The 22224-nt window shown below is 44.1% G+C and overlaps 1 protein-coding gene across 1 annotated transcript in view; it reads left to right on the top strand.

Moving 5' to 3' along the window:
* LOC120314124 (gamma-aminobutyric acid receptor subunit alpha-4-like) overlaps nucleotides 1-16494 on the top strand; it is a 116627-nt gene extending 100133 nt beyond the window's left edge. The window contains exon 8 of the mRNA XM_039356897.1: nucleotides 13985-16494. Within this exon, the coding sequence (XP_039212831.1) occupies nucleotides 13985-14019 (35 nt within the window). The 3' untranslated portion in view covers nucleotides 14020-16494. The remainder of the gene's footprint in view (nucleotides 1-13984) is intronic.
* Nucleotides 16495-22224: the final 5730 nt, after the last annotated feature.

Genomic DNA, 22224 nt, shown 5'->3' with positions numbered 1-22224 from the left:
CTTAGCCCTTTGTGACCTACGCAAAGTCAGGGAGGGTGCCTGGCCTGTCAGCTCACCTGCCCAGCTAGGCAGACCAGGACTTGTACTTAAGGGCGCCTGGCCTACCGGCCCATCTGGTGGGCTCGCTAGACCAGGACTTTTATGCACAAATTTTGCAGGTGACCCCCTGATGAGGCGGGCTGGCAGAGTTGTTGGGGCTCTCTCCAAGCTCCCTTAGAGCAGAGGAATTTCCCCAACCCCCTGGAGTGGATGAGGACTCCCCAACTACCCTGGATGGCTCCAGGGAACTTAGTCCCTCAAGCCAGTGACCAGTCTCAGATGTGACCTGCATTGCAGGTGTGCCCCAATAATTCCATTCCCCCTTGTAAGTGCCGGGGTGCCAGAGTCAGGAGCTGCCTCTATGGCAAACCCCTCCTCAGGAGAATTCCTTTCTGGAGCTCTTGCAGATATGTATGACTCCCTGTTTGGTACAATAACTGAACCATGAGGATGCCCTTGCTCCTCCCCTGGGAAGTCCCTAGCGACCTGTGGTGATTCCCAGGAACAGTGAGGCTGGGTCTCAAAATGTTGACCTGAAGTGTGACTTAGTTCCTGGGCCTCCTTCCCCCCCAGAGCGGAGGCAGGGGCGGAATCAACAGAGGACAACCACCAGCGCAATTGATCAATGTGACACTGCAGGACGCGGCCGTCTCCCAAGGTCACTTTGTATGATAGAGGTCCAGAGATCTTACAGATGACAGCAGGAACCCAGAGATGTCCAGGACCATAGTCCCTTGCCCAGTCCAGATCACCCACCTGGAGTCTCCTAGAAGCCCATGGCTGTGACACCTGTGAAACCACGCAGTCTGGGTGCAGTCTGCCTAACTTTGTGATGAGGCGGCGGCCCCAGCAGAGTTCAGCTGGGCTCTTCCTGGTGGCAGTGCAAGAAGAAAGTCTGCTAACCTTGATGCCAGCTGCCATGTGTTAGTCTTTTGAGCACGTCTTTGGTGGTGCGCACCATTCTTTCAGCTTGCCCGTTGGTGGAAGGGTAGAAGGGAGCTGACATTGCATGCCGTATCAAGTTGGCCTGAAGGAAAGCCTGGAACTCACAAGATGTAAATTGAAAACCATTGTCAGAAAGGAGAACATCAGGAAGGCCATGGGTTACAAAGATTCCTCTTAGCATCTGGATGATCCTAGCAGTGGTGGTGGAGGAGACAGGTACAACCTCTAGCCACTTGGAATGGCTATCCACAAGGATAAGGAAGAATTGCCCCTGCATAATCTAAATGTACCCTTGACCAAGGGGTTTGTGTCTTCTCCCACCTGTGTACAGGGGCCTGAGGCATTTCAGGCCAAGATTGTTGGCACACCTGGCATCCGTGCACCTGGGCCTCGATAGCTTTGTGAAGCCCAGGCCATCAGAAATGGCTGCACACAAGCGCTTTCATGTGCACGATGCCCAGATGTCCCTCATGCAGAGAGGACAAGATTCTAGACCTCAGTGAGGCTGGGATAACTACTCTACTCCCCCATAAAAGGCACCCATTAAAGGTAGACAGTTTGTGTCTCCTTTGCCAGAAACTTTGAAATGTAGCATCTGGACACATGTCAAGCCATCCTGACAACACCCATGTCAGCACGCATGCAAACGTGTGATCAGTGGCAGTTTCTGCAGCCATGTCCCTAGCATTGAGGGGAGATTCAGGTAGTTGCTGAATAGAAAGAATATTAATAGCAGGGGCAGGATCTGCCTCTATGTGAGTCAGAAGTAGCCTACTGAGGCCATCTGCATCGCCCATTTCTGTGCCAGGTTTGTGAATGAGCGTGTAGTCATATGCTGACAGGAAAATGGACCACCTCAGCATACGGGGGGAAATGATCAAACAACCTCAGCAATGGCTTGTGGTCTGTGTAGACCATGAAGTGAAGGCCATATAAGAAATCATGGAATTCCTTTATGCCAGACACTATTGCCAGGGCTTCTCTGTCAATCTGAGCATAACTCCGCTCTGCAGATGACAGGGTCCTTGAGTAGTAAGCCACAGGGACTTGTGTTCCATCAGCCTTTAGGTGACTGAGTACTGCACCCACTCCATAAGGGGATACATCGCAAGCGATGCAAACAGGCAGTTGCTCATTAAAATGGGCTAATACTGCATTTGATGAGAGCAAGACCTTGACCTCTTTAAAACTCCTGTCATGGACTTTAGTCCACTGCCATGGAGCTTGCTTGTCTAAGAGCCGGTGTAACGGCTCAGCCACAGCAGCCTTATGGGGAAGGAAAGCATGATAGAAGTTAAGAAGTCCCAAGAAAGCCTAAAGCTCACTTTTAGACTTGGGACTTGGGGCCTCCTGAATGGCCTTCAACTTAGATTCTGCAGGGTGGATGCCTTGAGCATCTATTTTAAAGCCTAAAAATTCTGTAGAAGTAACACCAATTTTATATTTGTCTTTTTTTAATTTGAGGGCCATTTGACGGAACCTCATCAACACAGCCCTTAATCTTTCAACCAAATTCTGTGATGACTCCCCTGCAATGAGGACGTCATCAAAGTAGGGGCAAACCCCCAGAATACCCCTGAGCGTGTGCTCCATGACACTTTGGAATATGCCAGGAGCAACATTCACCCCAAAATGTAACCCTTTTACTTTAAAAGCACCCCTATGGGTCACTATTGTTTGGGCTTCAGCAGTTGCCTCATCAACAGGTAGCTGTTGATAGGCCTGTGCTAAATCAAGCTTTGCAAACAGTGTTCCCTCTTTAAGGGAGGCCAGAATATGACTCATTACTGGTACAGGGTATGCATGCTGTTGCAAAGCTGTGTTCAGAGTACACTTATAGTCTGTGCAAATTCGGACTTCCCTGTTAGCCTTTAAAGGCGTCATGATTGGGGTTTCCCATGGACTTGAGTCCACAGGTTCCAAGATGCCCTGTTGGAGCAGCTTGTCCAGTTCAGCATCAATCTTGCCTTTGAGGGCGAATAGTACCCTCCTAGGTTTAATCCTAACTGGTGCGATGTTTGGGTTTAATCGCAGTGCGATGGGAGGCCCTTTGTATGAACCAAGCTCTGAACTAAACACATCCGCAAACTCTTTGCAGACTTCTGCAAGTCCTGGAGTTTGCAAACTATTCAGACCAGTCACCTGAATTCCCAGGATCTCAAACCAGTCGAGTCCAATTAGACTCGTACGATCACCCCCAACAACCACCACATCTAAGAGGCCTTGGAAAGCCTTACACTGCACCTTGAGTGTGGCTTCTCCTAGTACATTAACCTTTGAATTTTGAAAGTCAGTAAGAATTAAGTTCGATGGCCTGAGTTTGACTCGACGGCCACTACTACAGCAAATCCTTTTAAAAGTATTGTGTGAAATGATTGATAGAGCGGACCCGGTGTCCAGTTCCATCGATAAGGGAACTTCTTGTAACTGTACATCAATGTGAAGCTTCTTTTTAAGGGGTTTGTGCATCCTGTTTGCAAGATGCTTCTAAGCGACATGCAGAAACCCACCCTGTGTTGGCTGGGGACCCTGGTACCTTTCCAAAGGGATTCTTCCCGAGGTTGCACCTGCTGGCGACCCAAACAAATGGTGGCAATGTGGCCTTGCTTACCACATGCCCGGCAAATGGCGGAGTGGAACTGGCAGTCCGTGCACTTGTGGCATCCTCCGCAACCGAGATACTGAAGGGATGCTGGGGCCTTGTCTGGTTTCTCTCACAGTCTTCTTACCGCCGGCTGGTGAAGTCTGTCCACCTCCTCTTCAGGATCCAAATCTTGGACTTCCTGAGCGACCTCTTGATGGACGGTCACGACAGCTGGAGCGTTTCTGGCGAGCCGCAGAGCCCTTCACAGTACCGCCTGCTGCTTCTTCAGCTGCAACTTCACATAAGACATCTTGGAATGTGATTTCAGCTTTAGCAAAGATCTTTTGTTGCAGCTCCCTGCTTCTAAGGCCGCAGATGAAATGTCTTGTAAGCATTCTTGTAAGCATTGTGAATTCAAGGCCTTGAATTCACAAGGCCTGGCAGCTTGTCTCAAAGCAGCGATGAATTCAGCAGCAGACTCACCCAGCTTCTGATCCCTCTGCTCAAAAGCATGCCTCCACACAATCACAGAAAGCTTGGGGTGAGCAAGCTTCAGCATGTTCTTTAGATCTGTATGGGTGACAGACTCCAGCAGTGTCAGGGCTACCAGGTTCTCAGCTACATCGAAAGTGCCCTGACCGCAGATGCACAGCAGGGTTGCCGCTTTCAAGCCATCTTCCCAAACCTGGTTAACCCTTAGGTAATTTTCCACCCAGGCCACATAGGAGTTCCAGCGCTCTGGGTGAGAGATGTCAAACTCGGACAGACGTCCAATCTTTGACATCTTCTGCTTCAAATGCCTCGCTGCAAGCCTTCGTTGAGGGGAAGGGCCCGTTTGCCAAGCTCACCTCCAACGATGCTGTACTGGCAGTGAGTGCAAAGCTGGACGCCGATTCCCCAGGCTTCAGGCTCTTCAGGCTATTTTTCCTTGCAGCGATCCCACCTTCATCACCACTTTTGTGTTTCAGAATTCAAGGCATTGAAGCATGACACATCATAAAACAAGTTTCTTTATTTCACCTTAACTCCACTCCAAGCAACTGCAAAACGGGCACGCAGGCCTTTTATAGTTTTCCAACCCCCAGGCAGTCCAGCCAATAGGAATCCTTCTTTCTTCATGCCTTGCGCATGCGCATTAGTCCGGCACCAGCCAGTCTGGTCTTGGGCAGCTTTTAGATTGCCCAGGACCACTTGCAACATTTCTGGGCCTGCTGAGTTTCCTCATCAGGCCCAGGACACAACAGGTAGGAAAAATCAAAGGTTTAAGTACAGATTAGGTGAGACCTGGCTCAAAAACAGCAGTTGTTTGAGGGACCTTTGAGTTTCTAGTAGACGATTACTGGACTATGAGCCAGCAATGTGCAGCAGCTGGCAAAAAAGCTAATACAATCCTGGATTGTATAAACAGAGGCATAGAATCAAGATTACACAAAGCATTAGTACCACTTTATCATACCCTAGTAAGACCACACCTGGAATACTGCAACCAATTTTGGTCATCATACTACAAAAAAGATGTTGAGACCTTGGAAAAAGTTCAGAGAAGAGCAATTAAAATGATCAAAGGCCTGGAGACTAAAACATATGAAGAACGGCTGCAGGACTTGGGTTTGGCTAGTCTAAAGAAAAGAAGAAATAGGAGTGACATGGTAGCAGTATTCCAGTATTTGAGGGGCTGCCACAAAGAAGAGGGGGTCAAACTATTCTCCAAAGCACCAGAGGGCAAGACAAAAAACAATGGTTGGAAACTGACCAAAGAGAGAAGCAACCTGGAATTAAGGAGAAATGTCCTGATAGTGGGGACAATTAACTAATGGAACATCTTGCCTTCAGAAATCATGGACGCTCCATCACTGGAGACTTTAAGAAAAGATTAGACAGTCACTTGTCTGAAATGGTATATGTTCTCCTGCTTGAGCAGGAGGCTGGCTTAGAAGACCCTATACTATTTCAGACAAATGGCTTTTCTTCTGAAAAGCCTCCAGTGATGGAGTACCCATATCTTCTGAAGGCATGCTGTTCCATTTGCTTAATAGTTCCAATTGTCATGATATTTCTTCTTAGTTCTAGGTTGCTTCTCTCCTTGGTTAGTTTCCATCCATTGCTTCTTGTCTAGCCTTCTGGTGCTTTGTAAAATAAGCTGACCCCTCTTCTTTTGGAAACCCTTCAAATATTGGAACACTGTTATCATATCACTCCTAGTCCTTCTTTTCTCTAACTAAAAAAACAAACTAATTCCTGCAACCATTCTTCATATGTTCTACCTCCAGCCCTTTAATAATCTTTGTTGCTCTTCTCTGCACTCTTTCCAGAGTCTCAAAAGATGACCAAAACTGAATGCAGTATTCCAAATAAGATCTTATCAAGGCTTTATAAAATGGTACTAACATTTCATGTGATGGTGATTCTATCCCTCTGTTAACACAGCCTAGGATTGCATTGGCTTTTTTGGATGCTGCAACACACTGCTGACTCATATTTAAGTGGTTGTCTACTAGGACTCTAAGATCCCTCTTGCAATTACTTCTATTGAGCCACATTTCATCTAATCTGTTCCTGTAGAATCCTAGAACTGGAAGGGACCTTGGATGTCTCCTAATCCAATCACCTGCCCAAAGCAGAAGTCTTATATCATCCTGAACAAATGGCTGTCCAATCTTTTTTTCTTTCTTTCTTTTAAAAAAACAATTCTATTAATTTTTATTATTACAAGTCATACGTGCTTAGTAAACAATGTGTTGTCTGGTTCATTTGTTACTCAGTAATACATATTAACTTCTTCAACATTGATCTGTCCAATACTACAGAGTACAGTGCTTTCTTGATCCTCTGTTCTTCCATTGGTGTTCTCATTTTCATAACACTGAGCAAATAGAAATTTTTGCTATTAATACATGCAAAGTTAAGTATAGACATAATTTTCTAGCATTATATATAATAAAAATAGTATCTGTTTGTAACATTTCTTCTAACCCACTCATGTCTTAGTTGTATTTGCAATTAAAGTCTCTTTGTTAAGTCAATATCCTGTTTTTCCAGCCCTTATTTAGCTTTAATTTCCCCTCTGTATTCAAAGTATCTTTATTTTCTCAATATTAATTACATTTGGGTGACCAAACATTCCATTTGTACAAATCATCCTATATTTTCATATTTCCCCTATCATAAAGAAGTGTGCTATCCTAATTATAAATAATTTCTTTCTAATTATAAAAATCTTTTGGTATCAAAAGGTTATCTGTTCTTTTAGCCATATTCGAACACAGGTTTATTCATATGGTGTCCCATCTGGTATGTCAGATCTTTTGTTTTCTTCAGTCTAACTCTGTCTTTCTTCCTTTGCCAAATAACTTTCCAAGTCAATGTATTTAAGTCACCAAAGGATTCTTCCTCTGTTTTTATGGATATTGTCTGAAATAGGAAAGACAATTTGGGTAGAATATTTTTGAGGGGGAGTTCAATCCATTTATATTCATTAAACAACTCCCACTTTCCTTCTTCTTCAGTTTCTCTTTTCATTTGTTGTTTTCCGATTTCTAACATTTCACCTACTAATTCTATAGTCCATTCAATAAGATGATCTTCCTTATTCTTTGGTATATTTTGAGGTTTTAAGAAATAGGATATCTTTTCCATTTCCGGTATTATGGTTAAGTCTTCCAGATTTTTATTTGCATGTGCCAGTCTGTAATTTCCTTCCTTTATATCCTCCATCTTTGGGTCAATTTCCTCTTATTTGTCTTCTGTTTTCTGACTTGCTTATTCATTCTTTATAGTCATTTTCTGAGGGTTTACTTGTTGTAGGTTTAAGTTAAAGATGTGCTCATTTATATTGTCAAACTTCTTTTTAGTCTCGTCATAATTTCTTCCTATTTGTTCCCAAACTTTGAGCATTAGTGTATAGGCAACTTACTCCTTTATGGCTGACCCTGAGTATGTTTCCTACATCTTCAAAGTTGTATCTGAGTTTTTTCTTTCTTCTCTTCACACTTTATATCCTTGTTTGATTGAGCCCTTCATGTAGGTAATGCAGACAATGTCTAGGAATCTGATATTCTCTTGGTGGCACTAACTCTTAAGCCAGTGGTTCATTTATAAAATCCTTTGTTTCCTCATAGGATGTTGATCTTTTGTTGGAAGTATAGATGAAAATATGACTTGTGCTTCTAACTCCTTAACTTTCTTGCCTAGCTGTTCGTATTCTCTTGATATTGTTTTCAGTTGTCCTTTATCTCTTTTTCTCTTGTCTTGTCTTCCTTCTCTCACTATCTTTCTGCTCCCTCTCCTCCTCCTATTCTTCTTCCATTCCTTCTTAGTTTATTAACTTTTTCTTTCCATGATGGAATGCTGCCTCCTCCATTGAAATCATCTTGGGATGTGTGATAAGACAAGATAAGAAATAAGATAAGATAAAATATAAGATGTTAAGACAGGAGTCAACTGTCCCATTAGCGTATGCAGAAAAAGAAACTCATAGGACATAATTTCACTAAGAGTATAATTTAACTGATAGATCCATATAGATACAGATGAAGTAAAGCAAATTCTATAAAGGTTCTCACAGACAGCAGTGTTCTGCCCAGATGGAACTCGTGGCTCTGAATTCAATCTAAACAGACAGATAACTCGATAGAAATGATTTAAACAAACATTTATTGTCCAGGAATTCTAAGCAGAGACTTGCTATGCTGTAGATGCATCTGGTTTTCCATATTTGTTCATTCCTATAGGTAATTTAATATTGAATTTTCCCCTCTTCTGCTGAGAATCACATGTTGGCAAAACACATGTGGCTGGATGAACAAAGGCTTCCATCTGGCTTGTGTCCAGGAAGTCTCCCAATGACCCTTTTTGACTCCTCCCACTGACCCATCAACATACCCAGCATTTAACCCAATAACTGCCAGATATTCTAACATACTAACACATGCTCCCTAGTTAGAGTTATGTAGGTCTATGCTAAGTCCAGAACAAGCAGCATAGGTAAATTTTCCCTTTTTCCCTTTAGGCTACCCACTGTCCATTGCTTGCCAAGCTAACACTTTCTTTGTATTTTGGAAAAGAGTCTGTGCATTCAAAGAGTTCTTATAACATGACCTGGAAGTGAAGGAACTTTCACAGGGCCCAGCTGGCTTGTGTGATTCATTAGTCCCTCCCAAATCCTCCCCAAGGATTCCACCCCCTTCCTTCTGTTTCTGTTGTCAAGCTGTGAGGAAATTGCAGGTAGGGATAGAATCCGAATCAGCTTTGACATGCTGACCCTCCAGAAGAATGATAAGCCTAAAAGACAGAAAACAATTATACACAATAATACACAACACCATTGCCTCCATGCTGGAGCTCTATTTGGGTTGGTTTGGGTATTTGGCAGGAAACCTGCCAATTAGTCTAGCTGCTCTAACATCCTTCACTGTCACCCATTCAGCCTCAGCTGAGGGGTAGTTTTTGCATAACAGGAGGTATTACAGCTTCTCTGTAAGGACCCACCCCACTTTGCATCTTAAGAAGACAGAACTCTTGGAATAGTTCTTCCAACAGGCATCCTTTATTAAGAGAAAATGGTTGCAGGCGTTCTAGACAGGACTTGGGGTCCAAGCTCTCCCATTCAAGGTTTTAAGGGGTTCTCCAGTAGCCCCACCCAATCACCCCCTTCTTCCAGTGACAGTCTCAGGCCTTACACTCCCACCCCCTTTTCCTTACTGCCGGCTGGATGGAGACTTCAGAGAGGAGTACATGAAAGGTAATAGCCCCATTGTTATGGTTAGTCCTTTTGGTGATATCCACATCCAGTCCCTTTGAAGTGTACTGAAGGAAGTGAGGGCCATAAAGCCCCTTTGTTCATCCCCTTCCCTTCATCGTATGACAGAATCCAGAGAAGGCAGAAATGGGGTTTTCTATAGTTGATAACTAGAGATGAAATATAACTGGATTCTGACATTCTCTTTATGAGTCCTGGAATCAAGGACCTTCTTGATTTCATAGTGCGTTTCTCTCACTAGAATTGGAGGGAGAGGTGGCTCTGTAGCAGATCTCAGTGCTGAATATGGAAAGGCCTTAACAAACTACAGTGGAATACTGGATGAATGCACCTAAGGCTTTTTGGCAACTGCAACTCTACAGTCACCAGATTTATGATCGAAATAATTTAGAAAGGTCCTATGTACTTGAATCCCAGCTTCTTACAGGGTTGCCTCAGATTCAAAAACTTACTAGACAGATACGCTTTATCTTCCACTCTGAATTCCTTTTGGAGTGCCTTCTTCTGGTCTGCCTGTCTCTTTTGAGCCTCCCTAGTCTTCTCTAATGCCTTGCACACTGCCCACATATCCATTAACACCTCTATCCACTCAGCCAAGGATGCTGAGGATGGTTTCTCCTGATGGATTTCTGGCATTGGCACAAACTCTACCCAGTAGCCACCCAAAATGGGCTAAATCCTGTACCACTATGTACAGAGTTATTATATGCCACTTCTGTGAAAGACAGAAGCTCAGTCCAATTTGTCTGCTGGTAATTTACATAACATTGTATGTATTGCTCGAGGATGGCATTTGTATGGTTCACAAGTTCCATTAATACAAGAATGGTGGGTGGAGCTAAGCCCTTGGGAGGAGCCTATTAGCTTCAGGAATTCACTCCAAAATTTTGTCATGAGCTGCATTCCTCAGTCTGATATGATGCATTTCAGGACCCCATGCAGTCAATAGATATGCTGCACGAATAACTTAGCCAAGGATTGGGCTGAAGGAATCCTGGAGCATGCCACAAAATTTGCCTGTTTAGAAAAAATATCAGTAATAGTCCAAATTACGGGATTTTCAGCACTCTCTGGCAGGTCTACAATAAAGTCCATAGAGATCTCCTCCCATGGGTTCATGGGGTTGGCCACTGGTTACAGTAGTTTGGGGGGGTTTTCATTGACAAACACACAGGGCAGCTGGCCACATACACCTCCATGTCCTTTTTCATTTTTGGGCCACCAAAACTGCCTCTTCACTAGGTGGAGAATGTTTACAATTCCAAAATGTCCTGCTACCCTTGTGTCACGATCCCTGGCTTCCTGGTATATACACTTTTGTCTCCTTCCATTTACACTTAACTTTGCATAAAAGTCAGTCTTTTGTGACTTTTTAAGGAGCACTCTGGCCAATTTCATATGCTCTTCTGGGGTCTCTGTGTATATTAATATATCACCAGGTACACCAAGAACCCTTTGTACAGATGTTCATGCAGAACCTCATTTATCAACTGCATGACCTTCACTCTCAGCTACTCTATTGAGGGGCAGGGGGTGGCAATCAGCAGCTTCCATTCAGCTGGCTCATCCCACTCAACTGGCTACCTTGCTTTCCACTTACTCCCTCAGACCACATTGACCCCTGAAGAAATTATGGGGTCTTCTGCTAGCACTCCTTGCCCATATTTGTCACCCAGTGGGTTCTTGGTCCCTGGGATGGGGCATCCCTCAGGCATTGCCTGGTGCTAGCAGGCTGCTGCATAGATTTCTCATCTCTCTGCTTACGATGTACGTTCCTGTTCCAGTTTGCTGAGCTACCGGAACCTCCTAGGCCAGAATTTCTCCTAGCGTCTTCTTTTTCTCTGATTCTTTGTCAACCATCAACATCTCAAGGTTGTTGAGTTCCTGGTAGGGTCCAATTAGGTTACATTAAGAGAATTGGCTTAATGTCAACTGTCCCATTAGCATATGCAGAAAAAGAAACTCCTAGGACATAGTTTTACCAAGAATATAATTTTACTGATAGATCCATATAGGTACAGATGGAGTGAAGCCAATTCTAAAGGTTCCCACAGATAGCAGCATAAGTAAATTTCCCCCTTTTCCCCTTAGACCAGCTATTTTCCATTTTCTGCCAATGGAGCATGCTTTCTTTCTGTTTTGGAAAACAGTCTGTGCCATTCAAAGAGTTCTCATAAAATGACCTTGAAGTGAAGGAACTTTCACAGGGCCCAACTGGCTTGCTTGATTCCTCAGCCCCTCCCAATTCCCTCCAATGATTCCACCCCCTCCCTTCCATTTCTGTTGTTATCCTGGGAGGAAAATTTCAGGTAGGGATAAAATCCGAATCAGCTTTGACATTAGAATAGATGATGTTGAGATGAGATGAGATGGGATGGGATGAGATGAGATGAGATGAAATGAGATGAAATGAGTGAGATGAGATGAGATGAGTGAGATGAGATGAGATGAGATGAGATAGGGAATGTGGTCACAGGCCCTGAATCTAGTACCAGAAAGTTCAGAAGATACCTTCTACTTTGACATTCTGCCTTGCAAATAGTAAATTGGAAAAGGAGTTAGGAAAATCAATGACAGGATTTTAAAATGAAACACATTCAACTGCAATTTAAAAGAAGATGTTGTTAGTGGACACTGCAAAACCCAAAAGATAAACCGCATGAAGACCAGGCATGAGCAACTGCTGGGAAAATCTGGATATTGACAAAGATAGGTCTCTTGGACCAGCCAATATCTCTCACCCCATAAAAAGTACCCCTTAGGGATGAAGTTTGCCCAGTAAGGTTAAATCTCTGGCATAGCTTTCATCTTTTTTCTAGCTTACCAAGAAATCGATCATGGACTACTTTGTCAAATGCCTTACTGAAATCCAAGTGTACTATGTCCATAGCATTTTACTGGTCCACCGTCTTTGAGTTCAATGGCTTTACCTATCAGGACATAGTAAAAACCATCTTGTCCTTAGCTGTTCTTAAAAGTAAGTAAATTCAACCATAGATGGACAACCACAGCCCAGTACTCTTCAACATCTTTATAAACAATTTAGATGAGGGAATAGAAGGGGAACTCATCAAATTTGCAGATGACACTAAAAATAACCTCCACATACAGATCTCCGTGTATTTGAACACTGGACCCTGTCTAACAAAATGAAATTCAATGTAAAGAAAAGTAAGATTTTAAATTTAGCCAAAAATAAATCAGTGAGAACAATTAACAGCTTGCCTTCAGAAGTTATAGTGCTACATCACTATAAATGGTATAGGGTCTCCTCCTTGAGTAGGGGGTTGAACTAGAAGACCTCCAAGGTTCCTTCCAACTCTGTTATTCTGTTACCTGCTAACCTATATTACACCATGTCATCATTTATTTTACAAAAAGAAAGCCAAAATGGAAGTCATATGTGAAAAACTAAGTACACCTAAGTATACCTTTCCATAGATATAAAGAGGCTAAGTAGCAGCCAGGTCCTGCTAATCATGCCCTTGATCAATTGATCATCAGCAAGTTTATCTATTTTTATAAAAGCTGAAGTTTTAGGAGTTTGCTGGTCTTTAGCACTGAGTTGTGTGTTAATGCAATCAGAATACAAGAACTAGGTGCGGCCATCCTGGTGCAGCCATCTCAGCATGGCCAATTTATCACCACCAAGTCATCACAGGACAACTTAGTACAGCCAATTTAGTGTGTGGTGAACTCACCTCAGGCAACTGGAGGGAGAGCCAGGTGGGTGAGTGGGTGGGTAGAGTACAGAACAATGGCAGCGGCAGCTGGGAGCTTCCCATTTTCACAGCCCCTCTCCTGCCACTGCTGCCGTTTGGCAGCTGTACTGTTCAGGCTGCTTGGTGATGGTGGTGGGGAGGGCGGGTGGCGGGGAGGCAGCAGAGAGCATGGCGTCCCATTTTCACACACCCCACCACAGCAGTGCTGAACGTGAGCAAGTGAACTCACCATGGAGGTGGCAGAAGGTGTGAAAATGGGACATGCAGCCTCTGCCACTTCCCTACTGCCTGCCCCATCCACCTCCACCACCAATGGTCCAAACACCACTGCTGCCAAATAGCCCACACTGGCAGTGGCAGTGTGGTGTGTGAAAATGGAAAGCCCCTGACTGCTGCCACTGCTCTGTGGTCTGCCCACCCACTTGCTCGCCCACCCGACTCTCTCTCCAGCTGCTTGCAGCAAGTTATCTCTACAGCGAATTGGCCTTGTTGAGTTATCCTGTGATGATTTGGTGGCAGTGCATTGGCAAAGGTGATTTGGCAATGGCTAGCTGGCCATACCAAACTGGTTGTGCTGAGATGGCTGCACCAAGTTGTCCTAGACCAGTGGTTCTCAACCTTTCTAATGCCGTGACCCCTTAATACAGTTCCTCATGTTGTGGTGACCCCCAACCATAAAATTATTTTAGTTTCTATTTCATAACTGTAATTTTGCTACTGTTATGAATCACAATGTAAATGTCTGATATGCAGGATGTATTTGCATTGAACATAACTAAAGCATAGTGATTAATCACAAAAACAATATGTAATTATATATTGTTAAATATTTATTTTTAATTACAAAAAAATGAAATTTTGTCTTGAAGCATGGTGTAGCATGGGCAACAGTCTTAATATAACAACAGTAAACTACATTGCTACATTTTTCAACAGTATGCGTAAAAAGCCAACATCAGTGCGAAGGTTGAGGTTGCTTCTTTTTCATCAGATCAGAAATTCTTGGGGCAGTCTTTGCAATAGCACAACAAAGATCATCTTCCACAACAAGTCTACTTCTATATTTAGACTTGATAACCAACAAGCTGGAAAACTCTGTTTCACAAAGATATGTTGTTGGAAATGGAAGAAGAAGGCGCAACACAATCTCAGACAGAACAGGATATGACTTGAAACATTTGATCCAGAATTTTGTAACTGGCATTGTGGAGAAATCAGTTCTTGCTGCATCGCTGTTAATAAGTTCAATGAACTCCTCTTGTGCTGTCTCAGGAACATTTTCAACGTTGACTGTGAATGGGTTTCTGGCAAGTGCAAATGGGGTGTCAGGTAGATTTGGAAAGTACGATGAAGTTTCATCTGCAAGCATGCGCAGGTGTTCTTTAACAGAACTTATCATCGTAATCCTATTGTCTGGTTCAATGTCATGTTCCTCAAAGAAAGCAGATAAGGTAGGCAACATGTAAATTTTATTTTCATACAATTTTTTTTTGCCAAAGCTGCAGTTTCATTTGGAATGATCGGATCTTTTCAGACAAATCGAGGCATGTTGCATTTGGTCCTTGCAGTGATAAATTTAACTCATTCAAGATGGCAATGATGTCAATCAAGTAAGCTATTTTCTGCAGTTCACTGTTATCGCTGAAAAGAGCTTCAAACTGTGGTCTTGCTTTCTGACTAAAAAACATTTTGAGTTCATCACAAAGCTCAAAAACACGACAACCATCTCATTTCAGTGTGAAATAGCAGAGCATTGTTTGGTGCATCTGACTCGTTGCACAGTTGTGAAAACAGTTGTGTGTTTAAACTGCTTGCCTTTACAAAGTTGACAGAATTTATGATGTTTTTCATTACTTCTCGTAACTCTTGTGGCAGTGTCTTTGTTGCTAATATTTGCTGATGAATCATACAGTGAGTTCCTATGACTTTTGGTAACTCATTCAGTACCAAACATTGAAATCCAGATCTACATCCTAGCATAGCTGGAGCACCATCTGTGCAAACACCACAAACCTTTTCCCAAGATATATTATGCTCTTTCAGAAAGGAACCAACTGTGTCAAATACATCACATGCAGTAGTTGTCATCTCAAGAGGTTTGCAAAACAGAACTCATCTTTAAAGTCACCATCGTTAATATACCTCATGCAAACCAGTAGCTGGGAACAGTTTGCAACGTCTGTAGATTCATCAAGCTGGATAATAAATATTGGAAGTAGAGCAGATTTGATTTCTTGGATTACCTGATCAAGAATATCAGCAGACATGTCATCTATTCTTCTGCGGACAGTGTCATTGGACAAGGAAATTGCACTCAATTTCATCACAAATTCGTCTCTGATCATAAGTCGAACAATGTCTTTAGCTGCTGGCAACAGTAACTCCTCAGCAATGGTGTGAGGTTTCATAGCTCTGGTGATTCTGAGTGCCACCAAATATGACGCTTCAACGGCTGCTACATTTTGTTTGTGGTACTTGCCACCAGTGTCAAGTCTGGCTTTCTTGAGTCCATCAGCTTTGGTTCTAAAATAGTTTGTATCCTTGCCAGCATAGCTCAGATGCTTGCTCTCAAAATGGCATTTCAGTTTGTTTAGCTTCATCGATTCAGCTGATAGAACTTCGGAACAAATTACACATTGCGGTTTCTCAATTCCCGCTGTAAATATTGAGGTGAAACCATATTGTAAGAAATCCTCACTATATTTCCTTTTCCTGATGTTCTTCGGATCCATTGTCATTGAATGATTTGCTAGTGAAAATATGTAACAATAGCTTCAATAATACAAAACATGACACATGGCATAGTTCAGTCAAAACAGTTCATTAAAGTTTCCTATAATTTACCATTCTCTGTGTTGTTCTATTTACAAACCCAGTGTTTCTCAACCTTGACAATTTTATGGCATGTGGACTTCAACTCCCAGAACTTCACATCCATCAATCACCAACTCCATGAGAGGAGTCTTACTCCTTTGGTGGAAAATCAACTCTACTATCCTGGGAAAGAAACCAGGCTCATGCAATTCAGATTTTTAGCCAGAGATCTGAGACCATGAGAAACCACAAGTCCATATTTAGGTGGCCACATAATTGAGTATTCATCATGATTTGGGAGCCCAAGATGCCCCACCCAACCTGAGGGAGTATAGGCAGAATCTGCCCAATATTTGCTGAAATACGTTGCACTCAGATTTCATTCTGGGAATGAAATATTAAAAAGGAAAAGAGCAGAACAAATCAACTTTTATTCCCCTTTTCCAAACCCTCTTCCTGGAAATCGTAACATGTAATTAAGCACTTCAACAAAGTAATTACTCCATTATTTGAGTAGGCAATCAATTAAGAAGTTACACCATGTAAGGAAAGAAAAGAAAATTAAACAAAAGAAAAGAAAAGAAAAGGAAAGGGGACAAGAGGACAAGACAGGACAGGACAAGGAACAAGAGAGGAGAAAAGGGGAGGGGGAGGAGAGGAGAAAAAGAGAAAAGAAAAGAAAAGAAAGGAGGGGAGAGGAGAGGGAAGGGAAGGAGAGGAGAGAAAAGAAGGGGAGAGGGGACAGGAGAGGGGGAGAAAGGGGGGTAAAAGAAAGAAAAGAAAACTCTGTTTCTTGCACGGAGCCAGCAATCGCGGATCAAGATACCCATTCAGTGCGGCGGCAGGCAGGCCCAGGTGCTCCTGGGTGGCCATGGCAAGTGGCAGCGAGGGCGCAGGCTGACCACCGGCTGGGCCACCAGCTGGCCCAGCCCAAGGGAGGTAAGCCACCCGCCAGGTCCCATGCGTGCCAGCTACCCTCCCAGTGCCTGCCGCTGCCCACTAGCCTTACCTTTGCCATCGCCTGTTCGGTGCAGCAGTAGGCAGGCCCAGGCACTCCTGGGCAGCCCTCCCACCCCTGGCCCTCTTTTACTTACATTTAGTAGTTGCTCAGCAGGGAGGGGTGGAAACTTCCAGAAAGCTCACCTTAGCTGCGGACAACTTGCAGCAACATTTGCCGACTGGAACTTTTGGTGGCTCAGCAGGGCAGAGACAGCCTGGATAATTCCTATTGGCTTTTGAAAGCCAATAGAATTATACTCTATGCAAGAGAGTCTATTCTATTGGCATTCGAAAGCCAATAGAATCTATTGGCTTTTGAATGCCAATAGAATAGACACTCTTGAATAGAGTCTATTCTATTGGCTTTCAAAAGCCAATAGAATAAGAGGGAGTAACACAGCTCATGAAAAAGGGGGGGAAAAATGCCGGACTGCGTTTCATAAGGATTCTATGAGGAAAAACTCCAGGACTTTGGCGACCCCTGTGAAATGGTCGTTTGATCCCAAAAGGGGTCGTGACCCACAGGTTGAGAACCACTGCCCTAACATAATGCCAAAGAGGAAAGACATCAGCATTGATCATATAGAAGCAATTATTGCTGCCCATCAATTTGGGAAGGGTTCTTTGGCCATTTCCTAACAATTTAAAATCCATAACTCTACAGTGAGGAAGATTAATCACAAGTGGAAAACATTCAAGTCAGTTGTCAATCTTCCCAGGAGTGGGCGTCCCAGCAAATTCTCTCCAAGATCAGACCATGCAGTTCTGGGGTCTTTTTACCATTTATGGTGGACATTTGATAAAGCAAGAAAATATTGGAGTAGGATTCATATGTTAATAGAAAATTCTTAAAGTGAATATAGAAAGAAAACCAGAGATTTTTCTCTTGGGGCTAATGGACAAGGATCTGGAAAAAAATATGGAACTTTGATGTTATATATGTTGACAGCAGCAAGATTACTCTACATTCAGAAATGGAAGACTACATCGATTCCCATAATGGAGGAATGATTGCAAAAACTGATGGAGCTAGCAAAGATGGCTAAACTGACTGTATTGATTAAAGAAAAGAATACAAATACTTTTATTGTTACATGGAAACCACTTCTAGACTTTGTGCTTGAGGGTTTTACCAATTAGATAGACTTGATGTTATCGAAATGGCTAGTTTATATTATTTTGTAAAAGTAAAAAGTTGAGGTTTGATGTACAGTCAGGTCAAAAATTTGAACATCTTTGGCTCTATACACCACCACAATGGAGTTGGAATGAAACAAACACAATGTGCTTTAATTGCAGACTGTCAGCTTTAATTTGAGGGTATGTACATCCAACTCAGGTGAATGGTGTAGGACTTACAGCAGTTTGCATATGTGCCTCCCACTTGTTAAGGGACCAAAGGTAATGGGACAATTGGCTTCTCAGCTATTCCATGGCCAGGTGTGTGATATTCCCTCATTACCCCAATTACAATGTGCAGATAAAAGGCCCAGAGTTCATTTCAAGTGTGCTATTTGCATTTGGAATCTGTTGCTGTCAACTCTCAATATGAGATCCAAAGAGCTGTCACTATCAGTGAAGCAAGCCATCATTAGGCTGAAGAAACAAAACAAACCCATCAGAGAGATAGCAAGAACATTAGGCGGGCCAAACAACTGTTTGGAACATTCTCAAAAAGAAGGAACGCACCAGTGAGCTCAGCAACACCAAAAGACCCAGGAGACCACAGAAAACAACTGTGGTGGATGACCAAAGAATTCTTTCCCTGGTGAAGAAAACACCCTTCACAACAGTTGGCCAGATCAAGAACACTGTCAGAATCCAATTATATTTCATCTTTAATTATCAAATATAGAAACTCCCAATTCTGCCTTCTCTGGATTCTGCCATAAGAGGGAGAGAAGGGGGAGAGCAAAGGGGCTTTATGGCCCTCACTTCCTTCAGTACACTTCAAAGGGCTGAATGATGAATGTGTGTTTATTGTGACCTCTAAGCGTTAGCATATCAAAGAAGGGTAATTGCCTTTCATGTAGTTATCTGAAGTCTCCATCCAGACGGAAGAAAGAAGAAAAGGGGTGGAATTGTGATACTTGAAACTATCACTGGAAGGGGGTTTGATTGGGTGGGACTACTGGGGAACCCCTTAAAACCTTGAATGGGAGAGCTTGAACCCCAAGTCCTGTCTAGCATGCCTGCAACCACTTCTCTTAATAAAGGATTCCTGTTGGAAGAATTATTCCAAGAGTTCTGTCTTCTTAAGATGCAAAGTGGGGTGGGTCCTTACATTAGACAGGACTTGCAAAATTAATCCACCTGGAAGGAGACCCTTGCCGGGGGATTTTGCAAAAATTTACCATGTCAGACAACGAAGCAAGAGAGGGGAAAACTCCCTGGAAAGAGAGCTGCTGACCCAGTTGGAACCTTGCCAGATGTTGGGATCCGAGAGGCCAGATTCCTCAGGAGAAGAAGTGGTGGAGACACAGGACCACAAGCCTCGCTGGTCGATGGGCGTTGGAAAGAAAAGTGAGTGGGGAAAGGAATCAAGAAAGGTGACCCTGAGACGGGGGACCAAGCAACCAGAATGGAAGCAGGAGATGGAGAAATCCCTGCACGCAAGTGAAGAGGGAGGAAGCTGGGCACCGTACTCAGACTGGATCCTAGAGAAAGCTATTGACCTGATGAAGAGAACTCTCAGCTCCCTAGGAGAGGAGAATACTGAGCCCTACGGCCGCCCCAGTTCCTGGAGCCGCAAAGGGAGAGACACCGAGGGGGACGTGGAACCTGCAACCCCAGGGACATCTACTGATCCAGGAGCCCCCACCCCCTACCGGACCACAGATGGTAATCTGGACGGAAGACACTACCACCCACAACGAAGGCACCGATCCATTCCAAGACGTCCACCGTTGGAGGTGAAATTCAAAGGGGAGCCAACACGCTTGGGGTTTTTCCTAACCCAAGTCCTCAGCTACATGGAGGAATATGGGCAGGACATTCCCAGCGACAAAGCCCGCATCCGGATCGTGCAATCTGCCCTGGATGGACCAGCTGCGGATTGGGTGGTGAACTTGCATGACTCCAATGCCCCAGAACTCAGTAACTTTGACCGTTTCATGTCCTCTTTGAGAAGACGATTTGAAGACCCCCTGGCTGATCGCAAAGCCCGTGAAAGGATAACAACGATGAGGCAAGGCAAACGCCCAGTGGCTGAGTATACCCAAGAATTCCGGGCCATTGCCAGCAAACTGAATTGGCCAGAAGACATCCTCCTTGGCCATTTCAAAGACGGACTAAACTATGATCTATATGATGCTTGCCTGCCCCGAGGGGACCCACATCGACTTGAGGAATGGTACGTCTTGGCAGAGGAAGCAGAGATCGACATATTGAAGAGGCACCGCCGAGGAAAACAATGGAGCCACCCCCCGCCTGAGCTGACACACCAACCGGTGAAATCATCGGATACAGCCAAGAAGCAAATGGGGTGTTTCAAGTGCGGAAGAGAAGGGCATCGAGCTGTAGAATGCCGCTCAAAGGCCCCCCAGCACAACCCAGACAGATCCCCAATCAACAAACCCAGAAAGTATTCAGCTAAGCCAAAAGAAACGGCCATGAGAATGATGGAAATTGCAGAAACCCCCACCTCTGCTCACCAAGGGGAAAGAACTCCAGCCTACACCACAGGGCCGGTGGATGCCTCAGATGACAGCTCGGAGGGCGAACCCCTGGTAAGTGGATGCATCACACCCATCTTCAAAACAGTGACTATATTAATCCCCCCCATGCCCGAAGCTGTGAAGGTGAAAGCCTTAATAGACTCTGGCTGTACCCGCTGCCTCATTAGCCCAACACTAGTGGGGAATCTGGGCATCCCATCCAGGAGACTGGAACAACCAATCTCATTTGGCCAGTTAGATGGATCCATAGCAGGGGGGGTGCCAGCTACCCTAGCCACTCTGCCAATACACCTCTCCCTGGGCAACCATGAAGAGGACCTAACGTTTGTGGTGACCCCAGGTATGGAATGCCCAATGATTCTAGGGATGAAATGGTTGAAAAAATGGAACCCCTGGGTAAATTGGAGGACGACAGAAATCAAATTCCCGAAGGGGGACCCTATGGACTTAAAACCCCAAGGGAGGCTACCAGAATCAAGAATAGAAAAAGCATCCATAGGAGAGGAAAAAAGATTAACAGAAATACCAGAGGAATATAGAGACCTTGCTGAAGTCTTCAGTGAGGAGAGGGCGAATGAGCTCCCCCCCCACCGACCCACAGACTGTTCCATTGAATTCAAGCCTGGGGCAAAACTCCCGAAGCCCAGATTATACTCCATGAGCCCAAAGGAGAAGGAGGAAATGGAAAGATTTATAAAAAAAAACCTGGAGAGAGGTTTCATTGAACCAGCTAAGCCTAACGTGGCTGCCCCGGTCCTTTTTAGAGAGAAGAAGGATGGCTCTTTACGTTTATGCGTGGATTATAGGGCCCTGAATACAATCATTGAAAGCAACCTATACCCTCTGCCCCTCATGAAGGACATGCTGTCACACCTATCGAAAGGGAAATTTTTTTCTAAACTAGACCTAAGGGAAGCTTACTATCGCATGAGAATTAAGGAAGGGGACAAATGGAAGACTGCATTTAACTGCCCCATGGGGTGCTATCAATTCAAAGTCTTGCCATTTGGATTACAAGGGGCCCTGCAGTCTTTATGCAATTCATCAATGACGTTCTAAGGGAGCACCTGTTTAAGGGGGTCCTTGTTTACTTGGACGACATTCTTATCTTTACCGAAACAAAAGAAGAACACGTCAAACTTGTCAGAGCGGTTTTAAAAAAGCTGCGAGCCGCTCACCTATATGCCAAACTATCAAAATGCGAATTCCACCAGGAAAGGATAGACTATCTAGGCTATCGCATATCCCCACAGGGTATTGAAATGGACCTGGAGAAGGTCAAAGCAGTACTAGATTGGGCACCACCCCGCACAAGAAAGCAACTACAAAGTTTCCTGGGCTTTGCAAATTTTTACCGCCAATTCATCCCCTCATTTGCACAGATAGCCTTGCCCTCACTAACTTACTAAAAACGAAGGGAACATCCTCAGTAAAACCTAGCCAGCCACTAACATGGACAATGGAGTGCCAAGCAGCGTTTGAGAGACTAAAGAGAGACTAAAGAGACTTTTTTCTGCCGAACCAGTACTAAGGCACCCAGACATGGACAAACCCTTCATAATACAGGCAGATGCAAGTGATGTGGCAGTGGGGGCTGTGCTATTACAAGAAAATGATGATGCAGTATTGCAACCCTGTGCATATACATCTAAGAAACTCACGGAAACAGAACAGCGCTGGCCCGTA

This window comes from Crotalus tigris, unplaced genomic scaffold (genome assembly GCF_016545835.1).
Source record: "Crotalus tigris isolate CLP2741 ecotype Arizona unplaced genomic scaffold, ASM1654583v1 scf7180000018833.132574, whole genome shotgun sequence".
NCBI classification, from domain to species: Eukaryota; Metazoa; Chordata; class Lepidosauria; order Squamata; family Viperidae; genus Crotalus; species Crotalus tigris.
The sequence above is the reverse complement of the archived record's forward strand: the minus strand, read 5'-3'. Positions and strand labels throughout refer to the sequence as shown.